This window comes from Tursiops truncatus, chromosome 21, assembly GCF_011762595.2.
Source record: "Tursiops truncatus isolate mTurTru1 chromosome 21, mTurTru1.mat.Y, whole genome shotgun sequence".
In the NCBI taxonomy this organism is placed as follows: domain Eukaryota; kingdom Metazoa; phylum Chordata; class Mammalia; order Artiodactyla; family Delphinidae; genus Tursiops; species Tursiops truncatus.
The window spans coordinates 14,086,675-14,105,051 of NC_047054.1; the positions used below are offsets into that span (position 1 = coordinate 14,086,675).

Consider the following 18,377-nt stretch of genomic DNA (forward strand, 5'->3'; position numbering starts at 1 on the left):
AGTGTTATTTCTTCTCATTAAAGTTCTTGCTGAGTTTGTTGTCTGGTTGACAACGACCTTAATTTAAACCAGCTGAAGCTCAGTGAGCAGAAATGGAAATGACACTGGCAAGAGGAACTGCACCTTTACTTTAGAGAAAGAGTTCACAAAGAAAAAAGAAAAAGAGATGGCTTCTGGAATTTCAGACAGTTCAGAGCAGAACCATGTCCTTTCTGAACGGTGGCTGTGAAGGGAGACGGGTCAGCACAGTTCAAAATGACGGTCTATCTGATGCTCTGAGGGAAATGTAACTGTTTATCTAGGTCCATAATATACTCATCACATTGTAAACCCATGGGAAGTTTTTGTTTGTCTGTTTTGGAATCACAGTTAACATACAGTATTATATTAGTTTCAGGTGTACAACATAGTGATTCGATATTTTTATACATTATGATCACCACAATAAGTCTAGTTACCATCTGTCACCATGCAAACTTGTTCCAAGATTATTGACTATATTCTTTATGCTGTACATTACACACCGGTGACTTATTTATTTTGTAGCTGGAAGTTTGTACTTCTTCATCCGCTTCACCTACTTCATCTGTTCTCCCGCCTTCCCCCGTCTGGCAACCACCAGTTTGTTCTCTGTATCTATGAGTCTGTTTCTGTTTTGTTTGTTTGTTTGTTTGTTTCTTTCTTTGTTCTTGTTGTCTCGAGTTCACTTATGGACATATATCATAGTTTTGATTTAATTCTCTTAAAAAGGGAAAAATAAACTTTTTCACTGTAGCACCTACCACCATAATAGCTAAATAAGTTAATGCATAATTAAGAAATATACACTGGAGAGAAACTGACCTGTGTTGTATTTAGAGCCAACATGAATTGAGGACTATTAATATCTGGATGAGAACTGGTATTATGCCTAAACTGATTATTGCATTATGAGACTACCAATAAAAATTATTTTTTGGAAGCCATTCTTTAGTTCAACCAACATTATGGAAAACCTGATATTTACAAGAAGTCCTAAGGCATAAGAGATGGGTGTGTAGGGTTGTGGGGGGAATGAATTTCATTTATCTGATGATACCTAACACATCACTCCAAAATTTTTTGGTTTAAAACTTGAGTCATTTTTTTGTTTACTCCTCTGGAATTTCGGCAGGACTTGTGGGGACAGCTCATCTCTGCTCCATGGGATATCAGCTGGGGTGACTCAACTGGGATTGGAAAATCCACTCCCAATATGGCTTACTCAATGGCTGTCTTCTGGGTGCTCAGTTGGAGCTATTGGCTAGACCCTCGGTTCTCCTCCGTGTTGCCTTGCACAAGTCTAGGCTGGGCATCTCACCACACAGCGGCTGGGTTCTGAGAGGAAGAGGGACAGTTCTAATATGCAAATACTTATCCAGCCTTGGCTTGCTGCATGCTACTAATATCCCGTTGGCCAAAGCTAGTCACGTGGTCAACTCCAGGGTCAATGTGGAGACCACACAAGGGTCTGAATACTGAAGAGCAGCCTAGTTCATTGGAGCCCAAAGTGACAGCCTACCGTGGAAGACTGGCCGGAGAGTCACACACAAAGAGCACACCCTGTCCTGCCTTCAGGTACTCACAGAGAAGAAACCTTTTGAATAGTAGTAACGTTTTACTGCACATCCCAGTGGGTAGATGTGGGGGACAGTCGTTTGCCTGCTTATGCCATTATGTCATAGATGTGACGGCAGAATCAGAAAAGGGTAATCACAATGTGGTCCAGCTAAAGCTGGAGCCCAGGAAAGGGCATTTTGCACCCTGATACCAGCTAACTTCTTGCTCTCAATTCTGCAGTCAAGTCAAGCTACTGACATGTTTCAACTGTTCCAGGCTGTTTTCTTACTTGACTTGTATAAAGCATTAAGGCAACTTGCGGTATGTCCTCAGGCAAATCCCTCGCCTAGCTCTGTTTCGTTTTCCTCACTTCTCAAACAAGGGAGCTGGATTCAGTGATCTCTGCAGTTCCTGCCAATTGTTATATTTTACTGTATAACATTATAGTTATCCTATGATGTTATATCAACAATGAAAACGTGTTACTTTTTTGACAAGCATGTTCCTTACACTAGTTGAAGTCAGTAAAGCTAATTGATAACTAAATAGTGAATCTGAACTTTCTCCAGGCTTATCAATTTGTTCCCTAACAGATTCTGACCATGTAAAGTGGAGCAGCATGTGTTAGGACCGGCTCCTGGCTGGCTCCAAGGCCAGCTCCTTCTCTGCTGTGAAACTTGGTCTCTTTGATCAAAAGGTTAATTTCTGCATTATTTGTCTTACAAAGTTGCTAAGAAGATAAAGTGAGATAAGAGAAGTGAAAGTGCTTAGCTTTGATTAGGGACTGAGTTTTTTTTCTGTCCCTCTAACCGATTCTGACACCCATGAATCAGGCTTTGGTTTTAAAAAAAAAATAGAGGAATTCGCTCTCTGTTAGATATTCATTAACCTCTAGAGCCCTGCCTACATCAATGGGCGAGGTCTTAATTCTTTCAACTTTCTCTGTTGCTAAATCTGTGACCCTCTTAATAAAACCCAAGGGACTGTACAGAAGAAGAAAAAACAAGACATTTTTAAGAAACAATTTAAAATACCTCTTGCTGAGATTGTGATTTTTTTCATTTGCCCTTCTTAGAATGTACCAAGGAGAAAAGAAGGTTTTTTTTTTTTAAACTTTAGTTTCACTTTCCAGATTGCAGCAAACTTCCTCACTTCCCAGATGAAAACGACTGGATTTGAACTAATGAAAAAAGGAACGGTCAGCTGCCATCAGAGTAAGTGAAGGTGTGTATTTTAAATTCTTCCTGGGATAGGATCTCTCATGTTGGGTACAGCTAGAACGCTTGTTGGCTTTAGCATTCTTTGATCTTTCTTGGGTCTGGTGCTTGAGATCGAGTCGGAATCATTCAACATGGAGAGTAGAAAAAGAGGAGAGAATATAGGTGTGAGGAGACTTGTATCACAACTCAGAAGACAAGGAACAGCAACAGTTCCTCATTAGCATGATAAAACGTTTTATGCAGTATTTTTTTTTCCTTTGTAGTGTTCTGTAACTGGGAAAGCACATTAGGGAAGCGATGGAAATCATCGGGCAACAGCCTTTTTTTAAAATCACGTCTTTGTCTTAAGGATGCAGAGCCCTGTGAGCTTTAAAGAGTTTATCTCCTCTCAGTTTTCTTGGCTGGAGAGGAGACAGGGGCTGGCATTTTATAACGGGCTTGACAAGGAGAAAACACTTCAGGTATTCCTAGGAGTAAGAAAATGGCTTTCTCTGGCCACATAAAGGAAAACGGAAGCAGATGAGGCATGGAAAGATCTTCAGATGTGTAGGAAGGTCAGAAATGAGCACACATGGGCTGGTCAGCCTCGGGCGGTACTGGTTTCAGGAAGTTGGCTCCCAACTTTACAGTAGGATTATGTGTTAGTGTGTGTCTGCAGGTAGATGCGCCTGCATAAATTTAGGGGAAAAAATATTGTGAATTTACAAACCAAACTGTACAAGCCAGACTGCAAATAATGATTAAGCACCCTGGCGGCAGACGCCAGGTCCCAAACATGATGCAATATTGTCTTTTACTTGGACAAAGAAATGTGTAGTCCTTGGTTTTCCAAAATCGCAAGGCCCAGTGAATCTACTTTTCATCTCTTTTTAACTTTGTTTCTGTTACGTCTCATGAAACATCAACTCTTCACTCTAATTTCATTCTCTCGCTTTTTTTGTTTGTTTTACTGTAGCACATTCTAGAATAACTTTTTCATGCCGATTGTCTACTTATAAACTTACTGAGTCTGTGCACATCTCAAAACGCTTCTTCCCCTTATCTTTAATTGTTCAGCCTCATATGAAATGTGGGGTTCAAAATTATTCCCCCTGCACGTTTTGAAAGCTTAGCACTATTGTTTTCTAGTGGCTTATGTTGCTGATGGAAAGTTTTGTGGAATCAGGATCTCTTTCCCCTGGAAGTAATTGAGCATATGTTCTCCTTAAAAGGTTTTAGGATTTTTCTGGTGGATGATCACTATTCTGACGTTTCAAAAGAGTCTGTGTCTTTTTCCTTTTTCACTCATCCTGCCTGGCATTTGGTGAGTCTCTTCCATCAGGTGAAGTGTATCTCATATCTGGGAATGTCTTTCAGTCCTTACATGTTTTGTAAATGGCTTAATCCTTCTCAGTAATTCTTACCTCTAGCTACAGCCCTTCCAGAAGAGTTAAATGTCACCTAGGCAAAGGAGGGGAATATATTTCGGGGACTATGCCTGTGAGTTGGTAAATAGAGGTAGTGCCCTTATGGTACTGGAAAGAGTTTTCAGAATGGGCTTTAGAACTATAAAGAACAATAGATTAACAATAGGTTGTAACAATAGATTGTTACAATCTAACTGTAACAGTAGATGAAATGAAATTTTAAAATAACTAAGGAAAAACGTGAAGAGGATGAGGAAATAGTATAATTAAGTTCCTCATCTTTTCGGTAGGAAGAATCTACTTAAGGTCCAGAAATGAAGAAGTAGAAACACAAGCATATTATTTAGGTTTGTGGAAGTGACCATGAGAATTAAAAGTAGAAACAGTCAAGAGGTTTACCTTGGAACGTTGCAGCTGGGGTGGAGGTGAAAAGCGAGAAGCGAGTTTGTGTTTTGATCCTTTTTTGTGCTGATTGAATTATTTCCATTTGATGTATTACTTGTATAATACGTACTTGTATATCATAAATGTTACGAGTAATGAGATCACATTTGTTACATATATTACATATATAGTCACATTTGTTACATATATTGCAAGTAATAAACCAATGTATATGGAAGCGCATGTTATTAATGCTGCCCATTACTTTGCTGTTTTTCTTTTATAAGGCAGAATCATGAGCAGGGATTTGCTTTATTGTATCTACTCCTTTTTGGGACTGTTGCCCTTCTGGATACTGTGTACATCTTCTACCAACAAATGTACTGTTAGACATGAAATAGCTGACTGCAGTCATCTGAAGTTGACTCAAATACCTGATGACCTCCCAACAAACATAACAGTGTTGAATCTTACCCATAATCAACTCAGAAGATTACCACCTGCCAATTTTACAAGATATAGCCAACTTACTATCTTGGATGGAGGATTTAACACCATCTCAAAGCTGGAGCCAGAACTGTGCCAAAGTCTCCCTTTGTTGGAAATTTTGAACCTCCAACACAATGAGCTATCTCAGCTTTCTGATAAAACCTTTATCTTCTGCATGAATTTGACTGAACTCCATCTAATGTCCAACTCAATCCAGAAAATTCAAAGTAATCCCTTTAAAAGCCTGAAGGTAAGATGGAAATGAATATTTCCATGTAAGAAATGAAAAATATGTTATTGAATATTGTTTTCAAGTCATTTGTGCATCTTTAGACTTCATGTCTAAATATCAAGGTGAAGAATAAGAAATCTGATCTACCCAAATGGGTAGGAGGGCTCCACACACAAATACGGCCATTATGATTGGAAATATTTTCAAGAGAGCAAATACTGTAATTTTAAAGAACTCTCCTCTCTTGCATCCTTCCACTAGAAATAGAACTTAGATTCAAGAGGTAGAGACCAGAGAGGAATCAGCATATCCCATGAAGAATGGCAAATAAACTCTCCACACTGCTGATTTAGTACCTGCAATAATGAAAACATATGTCGAGTCCAAATTCTAATTTAAATAAAATTAACAATTTGAGGCATGATAAAGCCAACTGTTCAGCTAAAAATTACATACTTTTGATTTAAGAAATCTTCTACAGTATTGCTTTTCAGTAGCTACCACCTTTTTCTTGTCAGTACTTTGCTTGAATTTAAATCTGTGAAAAAATATGCTAGTGTCTTTAAATCTGAGGCAATTATTAAGTGCTTTTCTTATATCAAAGCTATTTTCAGAACTCTGTTTTCTTCATTTTGTGGGCTTATAAAAAACTGAGCATTCCTCGACCTCAAATACCAAGAATAATATATAAATTTAAATATTCTTAGAGACATTTATAAAATGATTTGCTTGCTAGCTAGGGATTTGAAATTCTTTCTTGTGCCCTCTTAGATTCTGATGTAGATGAAATGATGTCTTTGGGCACAAAGACCTCAAAATCCGGTTAATTGCTGGCAAAATGTTATTCTTATTTTTAAAACATAAATAGAAGTCTTAAGCTCTTTGATAGACATTACATAAGATATTGCCCTAATATGTATCAGTTTTTCCTTACATTTTACCTGAGTGGAAGTTTACATGTTCAAAGGTAGCACAAAGTGACAAAACATCCTACAGCACAGACAAAACAAAATAATAATATTCTGTACTAGTCATGACGCAAAATTTACATAACTACCGATCTTTCTCAACATGAAAATCTTTTAAAAATTTCATGAACAGCAACATTCTCCTCATGCTTCTTAAGAAAATATTTCTTCATCATTTTTTTTGTTGTTTAGTTTCAAGGTTGATGCATGACACTATGTTTGATAAGCCACATAAATATTTCTTACATCATAAAGAAATGCTTATTATAAATAAATAAGTAAATAAAAATGCTTATTATGAATATTCCTTACATCACGAATAAGTAAGCTGAAGTCATTTTATTTTGGTAAGAGAAATAAAGTGATTCTTTGAATTAAGAAATTAGTCTTTGGGGCTTCCCTGGTGGCGCAGTGGTTGAGAATCCGCTTGCCGATGCAGGGGACACGGGTTCGTGCCCCGGTCCGGGAAGATCCCACATGCCGCGGAGCGGCTGGGCCCGTGAACCATGGCCGCTGAGCCTACGCATCCGGAGCCTGTGCCCCACAACGGGAGAGGCCACAAGAGTGAGAGGCCCGCGTACTGCAAAAAAAAAAAAAAAAAAAAAAAGAAATTAGTCTTTGTAGCAATGGTATTTTCGATCACAACCAAGATTTTTTTATTACTCCTACCGTCAGTTTTCTATAGAATAATAAAGATGTGACATTTTGCTGTCCAGTTATTTCTAAGATTCATGTACATTTAAAATAACTATTTTTTCATGGCAAGACTGTAACTTATATACATATTTTTTCCCCTCAGAATTTAATCAAATTAGACCTAGCTCATAATGGTTTATCATCTACTAAATTAGGAACTCAGCTGCAACTGGAAAACCTCCAAGAGCTTCTACTATCAAATAATAAAATTTCTGCACTAAGACGTGAAGAACTTGATTTCCTTGGCAACTCTTCTTTAAAAAGATTAGAGTTGTCATCAAATCAAATAAAAGAGGTAAGATAAAAAATTTTGTGTTGTACTTTTAAGTGTGGGCAGTCCCTAATTGTGTCACGTGGGTAAGAATCTAAAGGTAGAGATGGAGAAAGAGGTGATAACCTTTGTCACATCTTCTAGAAATCCTTCACACTTACTGCTTAGGGCCATTGATGTCATCCTCGCAAGAAAGGGAGTTTGGTAGCAATTTGGAGCTGGAGCTCTGCTGTCAAACAGAAGTGGGTTAAAATCCATGATCCATTACAGACCAGGACTTTGGCCTTGGGGACTTAACCTCTCTGGGTCTAGTTTCCTTGCCTGTAAAGTGGAAATAATACTATCTCTTGTGCAAAATCCCTGGAAGAATTAAAATAGTATGATGGTTAAGAGCACAGGCTTTAGAGTTGGGTTAGCTGACTCCCTATGTGGCCTTTGTCTGTTAATAACTGTGCAATCGGGCAAGTTATTCAAGTTCTCTCTGCTCCAGTTCTCTAGTTTTAAAATTGGTATAATAATAACACTTCCCCATAGGCTTATGTGGCAAAGAATTTAGCACAGTGCCTGGCATTATAGGTAATGCTCGATAAACAATAACTAGCATTATATTTTTACAAGCACCTTCCTATATAATGGAGTAAACCTAACCTTCTCTTTTTGGGTCTGTGATCTTCAATTTATTCATTAGTTTTGCATACAGGTGTGTCTGTATTTTATTCCTTTACAAGCCAAGAATAAGAATATTTGGAATCCTAAACAAAACCAGATTTTTAAAGCTATATTAATTTTCAGATTAAAAAATAGACTGTGAATGAAATTATCCTGAAATATAATTAAATATTTTATGCAAGCTACTCAGGTTCATTTTTGAACAGCATTTTTTTGTTGTTTAGAACATTTATTGTAGAAATATATAAATAAATGTAAAATATATAAGTAATGAGGAGAAAAATAAAAATTATCCAAAAGCTTATAGTCTCAGGACAACCAATGTTAACATTTGGGTATGTTTGTCTCCAGCTTTTCTCCGTGTAATAAAAGAAAAAACAACAGCACCTGAAATTCATAGAGTACTTAACTGTGTGGCCAACACTGTGACAAGTTCTTTTTTAATACCATTTTGTCTAGTCCTGTAACCAACTTACGCTTATCATCGTTTTACACAAGAGTAAATTGAGATGAAGAAAGATTAAGGAACCTGTCCATAGCCTCACAGGTGATGGACTGGTGACAGAGCTGGGTTTCTGGCAGTGTTAGACCAGGGCCCCACGCTCTTAGCAGCTGTGCTGTGCTGCCTCTCTGAGAATGATGGTGTATCCTGCCTTTTAAAAGTAATATCATAACATGAATATCCTCCACGTCATTAAGAATTATTCACAAGCTTAATTTTAGTGACTGCAAAATAATCCTATCCTATAGATTTACCATAATTAATCTAATCATTTCCTGCTTTGTATATTGACTCACTTTCTTCCACATTTCTCTCATGTCATCCATTGGCCCTAACATCTCACAAGTGACACAGTAGAAATCAGAGCCTCTTTGCTCTCCCAGGAGACTTGACCTCTATCCTCTTTGGATCCCCTCCCTCCTGCCTCTTGCTCTCTTGCTCCAGCGCTGAGTCTCATAGCAGCCAAGGCTTCTAGTGAGGGACTGGGGGGCAGAGCGGAAGGGAGCTGGAAACACGGTAATGAAATAGTCAGGAGAAAACCTTGGTGGGAAGACAGAGAGGATCGCTGGAGCTCAGAGTCATAGAAAGGAAAGTGCATGTCAATGTTTCATAGTAAAATCCACCCATTCGCTCCAGAATGTTCACTGAGAGCAGTGGTCACGAAGAGGGAAATAGGATCTGCCCCAGAGGTGACTTTACAAATAGGTTATTAATTACAGTAATACTCACTGTGATGTAATTACAGTAACTCAGTGTGTTAGTAATTACAGTAACTCAGTGTGATGAAGTAAAAGTACCAGGAGACTTAACTCAGCCTGGGAGATCAGGGAAGACCCTCTGAAGAAGTGGCAGCTAAGCTGATACATGGATGCTGAGTTACCAGTGAGCAGGGGAGGCAAGGGCTGGAGCAGGAGGTGGGTGATGGTACAGAGGAAGGAGCTGGGAGACAGAGGGATGGAGAGAAAACCCGGAGAAGGCGGTGAAAGAGGAAAGGGGATTGAGTAGAGAATATGCCTGCTTTTCAAGGGTCACACAGACTCGTTGTGTTTTGGTTATTAACCTCTTTTTCCGTCCCACTCTTAGTTCTCTCCAGGGTGTTTTCATGCAATTGGAAAATTATTTGGCTTCTCTCTGAACAATGCCAAACTGAGCCCCAGTCTCATAGAAGAGCTCTGCTTGGAATTATCAAACACAAGCATTCAGAATCTGTCCCTGAGCAACAACCAGCTGTACACAACCAGCAACACGACTTTTGCTGGGCTGAAGCAGACAAATCTCACAATGCTCGACCTTTCCCATAACAGCCTAAGTGTGATTGGCAATGATTCCTTTGCGTGGCTTCCACATCTAGAATACCTCTTTCTGGAGTATAATAATATACAACATCTGTCTTCTCGCTCTTTTTATGGGCTTTCCAACGTGAGATACCTGAATTTGAGACGATCTTTTACTAAACAAAGCATTTCCCTGGCTTCACTTCCCAAGATTGATGATTTTTCCTTTCAGTGGCTAAAATTTTTGGAGTATCTCAATATGGAAGATAACACCTTTCCAGGCATAAAAAGCAATACTTTCACGGGATTGACAAGGCTGAGATGTTTAAGTCTATCCAACTCCTTCTCAAGTTTGGGAACTTTAACAAATGAAACGTTTTTATCACTTGCTGGTTCTCCTCTGCTCATACTCAACCTAACCAAAAATAAAATCTCAAAAATAGAGAGTGGTGCTTTTTCTTGGTTGGGCCACCTAAATGTACTTGACCTTGGCCTTAATGAAATTGGGCAGGAACTCACAGGCCAGGAATGGAGAGGTCTAGAAAATATTGTTGAAATCTACCTTTCCTACAACAAATACCTAGAGCTGACTAGCAACTCTTTTGCCTTGGTTCCAAGCCTTCAACGACTGATGCTCCGAAGGGTGGCCCTTAAAAATGTGAATAGCTCCCCTTCACCTTTTCACCCTCTTCCTAACCTGACCATTCTGGATCTAAGCAACAACAACATAGCCAACATAAATGATGAACTGTTGAAGGGTCTTGAGAAACTAGAAATTCTGGATTTGCAGCATAACAACTTAGCTCGCCTCTGGAAGCATGCAAACCCTGGCGGTCCTATTCATTTTCTGAAGGGTCTTTCTCACCTCCACATCCTTAACTTAGAGTCTAATGGCTTTGATGAGGTCCCAGCAGAAGTCTTCAAGGACTTACGTGAATTGAAGAGCATCGATTTAGGATGGAATAATTTAAATATCCTTCCGCCATCTGTCTTTGATAATCAAGTGTCGCTAAAGTCATTAAGCCTTCAGAAGAATCTCATAACATCTGTTGAAAAGAACGTTTTTGGGCCAGCATTCAAGAACCTGAGTAATTTAGATATGAGCTTTAATCCATTCGATTGTACATGTGAAAGCATTGCCTGGTTTGTTACTTGGATTAATAATACCCATACCAACATCTCTGAACTATCAAGCCGTTACCTCTGCAACACTCCACCTCAATATCATGGTTTCCCAGTGATGCTTTTTGATATATCACCCTGCAAAGACAGTGCCCCATTTGAACTCCTTTTCATGATAAATACCAGTATCCTATTGATTTTTATCCTTATTGTACTCCTCATCCATTTTGAAGGCTGGAAGATATCTTTTTATTGGAATGTTTCAGTGCATCGAGTTCTTGGTTTCAAAGAAATAGACAGACAGCCAGAACAGTTTGAATATGCGGCATATATAATTCATGCCTATAAGGATAGGGATTGGGTCTGGGAACACTTCTCCCCAATGGAAGAAGAAGATCATACACTCAGATTTTGTCTGGAAGAAAGGGATTTTGACGCAGGTGTCCTTGAACTTGAAGCAATTGTTAATAGCATCAGAAGGAGCAGAAAAATTATTTTTGTTATAACACAGAATCTACTGAAAGATCCATTATGCAAAAGGTAGGTGAACACTCTGAAATGTATTCTCGTTTTTAAATTGAGCTTTTAAATATTACTAACATTATTACTCACAACTCAAAGTATTTTAAAAATAAAATTAAGAAGAAACGTAACCTGATTTTTAGTGACAGATTAAAGTTAATTACAAGGGAAATGTTAATTTTAGAGCTTTGGGCTGTTAAAAACTGTATATTGATATATACCTTAATTCAGTTATTTTTTTTAACTTAGATTCAAGGTGCACCACGCAGTCCAGCAAGCTATTGAACAAAATCTGGATTCCATTATATTGATCTTTCTTGAGGATATTCCGGATTATAAACTGAATCATGCGCTCTGTTTGCGAAGAGGGATGTTTAAATCTCACTGCATCTTGAACTGGCCGGTTCAGAAAGAACGGGTAAATGCCTTTCATCATAAATTGCAAGTAGCACTTGGTTCCAGAAATTCAGTACATTAAATTTATTTAAAGACTAAATTAAAGGAGTAACTTTCCTAATTTAAACAAGGCCCATGGTAAACTTACATTTTACTTGACAAGAATGCAAATCTGTTCATTCATGTTTATAAATAAGAATACCACAAGTGTCTCTCTTCTATGGAGATATATCTCCCTATTTCAGGCCCTTCATTACCAATCGAGTTAATTTTACCCAAAATGAACAGGTAAGAATATCCTTTACTAACGAATACACGGTTGGGTTACTGAGGCCTATCAAACAAAGTTTTCAAGTATTCCTCATTTAAAGAAAAGTTAGAGGCATATGAGTGTCTGTGATCATTATATTTGGGTTTTTTTTTCTGGATGCACTCAGAATAAAATATAACTTTTATGGGTACCATGCTGCTTCGATGGTGAAAGAGTAAAATATACAGCCGTATTTTTAAAAGCTGAATTACAGCAGGTTTTCAACTGAAAAGCATTGTATTTTAGTGGCGCCTGTCACAGTGTTGATTTTGTTAAATGTTAAATACCATTTCAATATACATACTCAGGACAGAAAACGTTTGTTTTCTGCAACTTCTTTTCGATTACTTAATAAATAAATACTTTAATAAATACTTATGTTTCCTGATATTTGGAATTCTGCTATATGAGGCATCAGAAGACACTATTCTTTTACTTAGAAGTATTGCAGGAAGGCTTATTTCCTAAAGGTTAATTAGTAGATTGGCTTTGTGGAAACAAAATACTGTCTTCCCCTGGTCACAGACTCAGGACATGGCCCTGGCCAAATCACGTGGTTCCACTGGGATTTTTTCGACTGCTTGATCTTGAAAATTACAGTGATAAACAAAATCTTAACTATTCCCAAATCATTACTGATGACGATCCTGGTATAATACCTTCCCATAGAGTATATTATTATACCATAAAAAAGTATGCTGTGTGTAAATTAGTCCTTATGATTATTTTAAGTTTTATTTTCATTTTACAATAAAAAGAGTCTGATTATTGGAAATAGACATGAATAGCTTTTTAAAACCTTTATAGTTCTGGTATTCAAATATAAAGGAGAGTTGAAATGATCATGTTGAGATAATTTCTATACTTGAAGCACGCATTTGTCTGCTGAATTTAGGGAGCATTTGAGATGTCACACTTTGGAACTTTGATTTAAATAATTCCGTATTCTCAAGGCTAAGTTCACATAGTCCTAAAAAAACGTAATACCCGCTGTACTGCTGGTTCTGAAGGACTCTACAACAACATGAATATATGGAGAACTCATTTGCAGTCTCTCATCATACACCACCCTCACGCTTGAGAGGTGTTTTATAGTTTTTTTGGTTAAGATTTGTTTTCTAACTGTGAAATAATCCTGTTTTATTTTGGCATCATAAAATAAAAATCACAACTAGTTTTTTCTTGATGCACTTTGTATGTTATCTATCAATATTCTCAACCTCACTGAAATATTTCTAAATCTATTATTATTATTATGAATTTATCAATATATTGTCGGTTCGTGGAAAGCAGAGCAGGAAGTAATTTTGCTTTCTTTCTCTGGTTTATTTGTTTATGAGGTAGTTGATTACATGCGCACAATTTAAACTGAGCTCAAATGTCATTTTTTTAGAAGTTGCTTAATGTTTATGAGGTTAGGCTATACAAGGGGTGGCCTGTTTACCTGAATATAATTAAAACTAGTAAAAGGCATAAGCCTTGACTTGTGTTTGACCCACACAGGAAGCAGCATCCTAAACTCTGCAGGCTATCCTCTCTAATTGTTCTCAGGAGAAGTCCATCTCCCTTGGGTTCAAGACAAAGGGAGTGCAGAAAATGATGTTTATCTGACCTATTTGATTTACACACGTGAACTGACTTGTCTGAATTCTCTCAGGATGTCATCATGTAATCGGTTCACCCCAACTCCTTCCCGTTTTCACTTTTAAAACAAAATCCAGCTGAATCAACAACATGGAGTTTGAAATAAATCTAGGAATTTAGATTTTACCTAAAAATGACACCTTTTAGGCTGTAATAAGAAGTAGATGCAATCAATCTGTTAGTGAGTAGGGGGGTTTTCAATGCCATTTATTTAACAATATTTACTTTTCCCAATGTCTACCTTAGATTATTTGTAGAAGGGTCTCAGTAGTAAGTGACGGTGATCATGAGAAAATGTAAAGATGTTCCAACTCGAGAGCTCAAAATACATTTCTTACGATCTATAGAGACAGTGGGCATCAGAGATCTTTTGGGGGTGATGAAATGTTATAAAATTGGATTATGGTAATGATTTCACAGCTATGTAAATTTACTAAAAATCGTTGAATCATACACTTAAAACAGGTGAATTTTTGGTACAAAATTATATATTAATAAAGCTGTCAAAAAATTGTATTCATTGAGGAGCTAGCTACATGTGCCTAGCCTTGTGCTAACTAAGCAGTACAGAGTATGATTTGATATGAAATGTATTGTAGGAAATGGGCTAGTAGGAGCTAGGGTGGGAAGGAATTCTTGGGGATAGACCTGGACAAGGAAGGCTCCATGGAAGAAGGTCAGACCTTTCAAAGGCGGGTAGGATTTTGGTGAGGGAGAAGGAAGATGGAAAGGAGGGAGGGAGACATGAGTCGGTGTTGGGAGACAGTGGAGATACTGTGGAGGATGGAACCAGAGGGCGTGGCAGAGGAGTTTAGATTCAACGGGTTAGGTAGTTTGAAATTGTAACGTTATAGGTTTCTATTGGCAAAACCAGAAATTATAATAAAATTCCCTCTTGGGGTCTGTTACTTAGATTTATGTGACACCTGGTTGAATAGAGGAGCATAACTTATAATTTCACAGTCCAAACAGCCAGGCTTACTTTCACATAATAGAAGGGGATTTGAAGTGTTTTTTTCCCCAATAAATATATAAATCTATATTAAAATAGCAAAGCATGACAATCGATTGATCATTAGTTACTAATTACACCAGGTGATATGTTAGCCATTCTTAGCTTTGCAACTAAGCTTTGATCCATCTTCCTGTCCAAGGAAGAAACTGGTTCTGTTATGTGACTTCCCCCCCCCCACCCCACCCCCAGTTTAACAAACAATCATGAGGGAGGAGTCATGGCACTGTTCATGGTGGAACTTTTCCAGTTCTGTGTGAGAATTTCTGGGAAACCTGTTTTGAATTCTTAGCTTGCTTTTATCTTAAGTCAGTTCCCCAGGAAACAGACTCCAAGATGGAGATTAACTGAAGCAGGTTAGGGGAGGGCTCTGATTTACAAGGGAGTGAAATAAGTTGGATTGGGAAGAGAGAGAATGATGAGCTTTGAGTCAATTGCAATTGCAGCTGAGGCCTTAGTGGACCCCATGGGGAGCTCTGGAGTGGGAATGGCCCTACAGAGTTGACGCAAATCTAGGCATAGGGGCTAGACTGCTATACCCTCACGTCAACCAGTCATTGGATGCAGACAGCCCCAGGAAGGAAGTATGACTTGAGCAAAAAGATTTGCTACAAAGCAGTTCCAAAGTAGGGGCTCAGTTGTGAAATATCAGAAGGCAACACTCTGGGCACCTGGAAGAATAGATGCCCGAGCCCTTGACGGGGAGAGCTTGGTGGTTCACTACAGCATCCACTACACCTTCTAGGGTATTTATCGCTCCACTGGTTTCTTTAAGCACTTCTGCAAGGTTGCAGCCATTTTGTTTTTAAAAAATAAAGTCTCTTCCAGAAATTCTCAATCTGCCCTGATCTATGGATTTTGAAAAGGCAGAAAAAAGGGAACCAACTCAAGCTCTGGAGCTCACAGAGGATAATATTAAAGAAGATAGCATTGTCCCACTTCCTTAAGTTAAGTTTCATAATGTAATCAGTGTCACTTTATTGGTTCAGTCAATCAAGGTGATGAAGAAACAGCAAGAATTTCAGTTTACTTTTATTGGTACTCTAGTCCAGACAACTCTTGTGGGAATCCTTCTTTGATATACCACCCGCTGCCCTACATACCATGCAGAACGAATCACTTCACTACTTAGGCATCCGTAGTACTTTATTCATACCCTTCGTCCAACTGCACGTCGGGTTCTGCACACTGTTTAGATCTGACTCTATCCCGAACCCCCAGAACATAAGCATCTTGAATACAGGGAGCCTTGTCTTATTCATCTTACTTGCCTTGATATCTAGATGAATGACTGGAACATAGTAATTTTTCAAACAAGAGTCTGGGCTGAAAAGTAAATGTTAGATTGGTGGTGTGGCAGTGGAAATAGGCACGTTAGCTTTTTTAGAAATATATTTTTACCATCAGGAAATTTTGTATTTGGTAGTTCTGTTTCTGGGAGAGAAAATAAACAAAGAGAATCAGGATACTCCAAAATTCCCTCCAACCTCCTGCAACTCTGCAATACCTATTCCAGAAACATGCCAGTGTGCCACGTAGGAATGGTCCAGGGAGTTCCAGGTCCCCACTTAAATAAAACCTTAGTTTACGTTCTAAGTTTTCTTGGGATCAGGTTATTAGGGATTTTTGGCTATTGAATTGTAGTTCCTTATATATTTTGGAAATTAATTCCCCCAAGTTTCTAGAACCAATTTCAACGTGCGCTGGTGGGTGGGCTGTGGCAGGGGGAGGCAGTTCCCACGCACCCAAGCAATCTCTGACACCAGCTGGGTGTCCTACAATTCAGCTCAGTTCTGACACCATCTACCTGGAGAGAGCATCAGATCCCACAGGTTGAGGGCTCAGTCCTCCAAGACTGCCCGCCCCCCCAATTCAGACACCAATCACAAGTCTAAGTTGTCACCTGATTGGATGAGAGTTCCAAGGACCCACTCCTTGGGTTCCATTAACTTGCTAAAGTGGCTCACAGAACTCAGAGAAACATTTTACTTACTAGATTACTGGTTTATTATAAAAGGATATAACCCAGGAACAGCCAGATGGAAGAGAGGCCTAGGGCAAGGTATGCGGAAAGGGTGTGGAGTTTCTGCCCTCCTGGAGCTTGGCCACTATCCCTGAATCTACAGGTGTTCACCAACCCAGAAGCTCTCCAACCCTCATACTTTTGGGGTTTTATGGAGGTTTCCTTATATAAGCATTGTTGATTAAATCATTGACCACTGGTGACTGAATTCAGTCTCAGTCCCCTATCTCCTCCCCAGAAGCTGGGGGTGGGACTGAAATTTCCAGCCCTCTGATCACATGCTTCACTCCGCTGGCAACTAGCCCCAGTCATGAGGTTCTTTCCAAGTCACCTCATTAACCTAAACCCAGCTGTGGTGGAAAGGGGCTTGTTATGAATAACAAAACACCAACTTCACTTTTATGGCTCTGAAGTGATTTCAGGAACTGAGAACAAGAAACTAAACATTATAACAAAAGGTGCTCCCATTACTCTTATCACTAAGAAAATTTCAAGGACTTTAGCTCTGTGCCAGAAACGAACAAAGGCCAAATATATATTTCTTATTATACCTCACAATATCACAACCCGTTATAAGATACATGGTTTTCAAATGTTTTCTCGCATTCTGTAGGTTACTTTTTACTCTGGTGATTGTATTCTTTCCTGTGCAGAAGCTTTTTAGTTTGATGTAGCTCCACGTGTCTATTTTTGCTTGTGTTGCTTGTGCTTTTGGTGTCGGATCTGTGCAATCATTGCCAATACCAGGGTCATGAAGTTTTTCCCTTGTATTTTCTTCTAGTAGGCTTACAGTTTATAAGTTTTTCATCCATTTGAGTTGACTTCTGTGTATGGTGTAAGATAAGGTCAACGGGTATATGAAAAGATTCGCAACATCTGGGAAATGCAAATCAAAGCCACAATGAGGTATCACCTCACATCTGTTGAAATGGATATTGTTGAAAAACCAAAGGACAGCACGTGTTGGTGAGGCTGTGGAGAAACTGGAACGCTTGCACACCGTCGGTGGGAATGCAAAATGGCGCCGTTGCTATGGCAAATAATATGGAGGTTCCTCAAAAAATTACAAATAGAGATACCAAATGATCCAGCAACCGCACTCCTGGGTATTTAGCCTGTAAAAAATTAATAAACAAAGACCAGAAGAGGGAGCTCTCATACCCAGTGAGGATAGCTGAGCGCAGCAGGAAGAAGAAAGATTCCTCTTCTTTCCTGGCAAGGACTCAGCCGATGAAAAGCCATGGACTATTCTTACTACAGCACTCCCGACTTCCTTTTCCACCCTAGAAGGATGGTCTCCTTTCCTTGCTGTGTGGGGACTTGCACGCAGCTCACCATGGTTACAGACCCCAACTGCAATCCTATGCTGATCCCAAATAAGTGCATTTTTGCTGGAGAAATATCTGGCAGTCTATTTGTTTCAGGTCAACAATCCAAAAGCCTTAAAATCAGGATCTCAAAGGGATATTAGCACTCCCAGGTTCGTTACAGCACAATAGCCAAAATGTGTAAATAATCTACTATATATTATAATAATCTAATATATATGTGTGTATATAATATATATATTATATCTAATATATATAATCTAATTATATATATTTATATATAAAAATATATATATATTAAATATATATTAATTAAATAAATAAATAAATA

General features: G+C 38.5%; 1 protein-coding gene across 7 annotated transcripts; it reads left to right on the forward strand.

Moving 5' to 3' along the window:
* The first annotated feature begins 1,581 nt into the window (after positions 1-1,581).
* TLR3 (toll like receptor 3) lies at positions 1,582-12,413 on the forward strand. Of its 7 annotated transcripts, none has more exons than XM_019921625.3 (6): positions 1,582-1,596; positions 2,711-2,792; positions 4,876-5,327; positions 7,077-7,268; positions 9,499-11,351; positions 11,583-12,413. In XM_019921625.3, exons 2-6 carry the CDS (start codon positions 2,738-2,740, stop codon positions 11,809-11,811), a joined length of 2,781 nt encoding a protein of 926 aa, XP_019777184.1. In that variant the 5' UTR covers positions 1,582-1,596; positions 2,711-2,737; the 3' UTR covers positions 11,812-12,413. The 7 variants fall into 7 exon arrangements, with proteins under 7 accessions (XP_019777184.1, XP_033704734.1, XP_033704735.1 ...); XM_033848843.2 differs by lacking the exon at positions 1,582-1,596 and adding an exon at positions 4,010-4,101 and having other exon boundaries at positions 2,471-2,802; XM_033848844.2 differs by lacking the exon at positions 1,582-1,596 and adding an exon at positions 4,010-4,101 and having other exon boundaries at positions 2,471-2,802; positions 4,880-5,327.
* The last annotated feature ends 5,964 nt before the right edge of the window (positions 12,414-18,377 follow it).

What these genes read in the sequence shown, in the direction of transcription:
- TLR3 (XM_019921625.3), top strand. Translation starts at nt 2,738, where the DNA reads ATGAAAACGACTGGATTTGAACTAATGAAAAAAGGAACGGTCAGCTGC. An exon ending in CATCAAATCAAATAAAAGAG is followed by an intron (nt 7,269 to 9,498) that starts GTAAGATAAAAA and finishes TCCCACTCTTAG; the next exon opens with TTCTCTCCAGGGTGTTTTCA. An exon ending in AAAGATCCATTATGCAAAAG is followed by an intron (nt 11,352 to 11,582) that starts GTAGGTGAACAC and finishes TTTTTAACTTAG; the next exon opens with ATTCAAGGTGCACCACGCAG.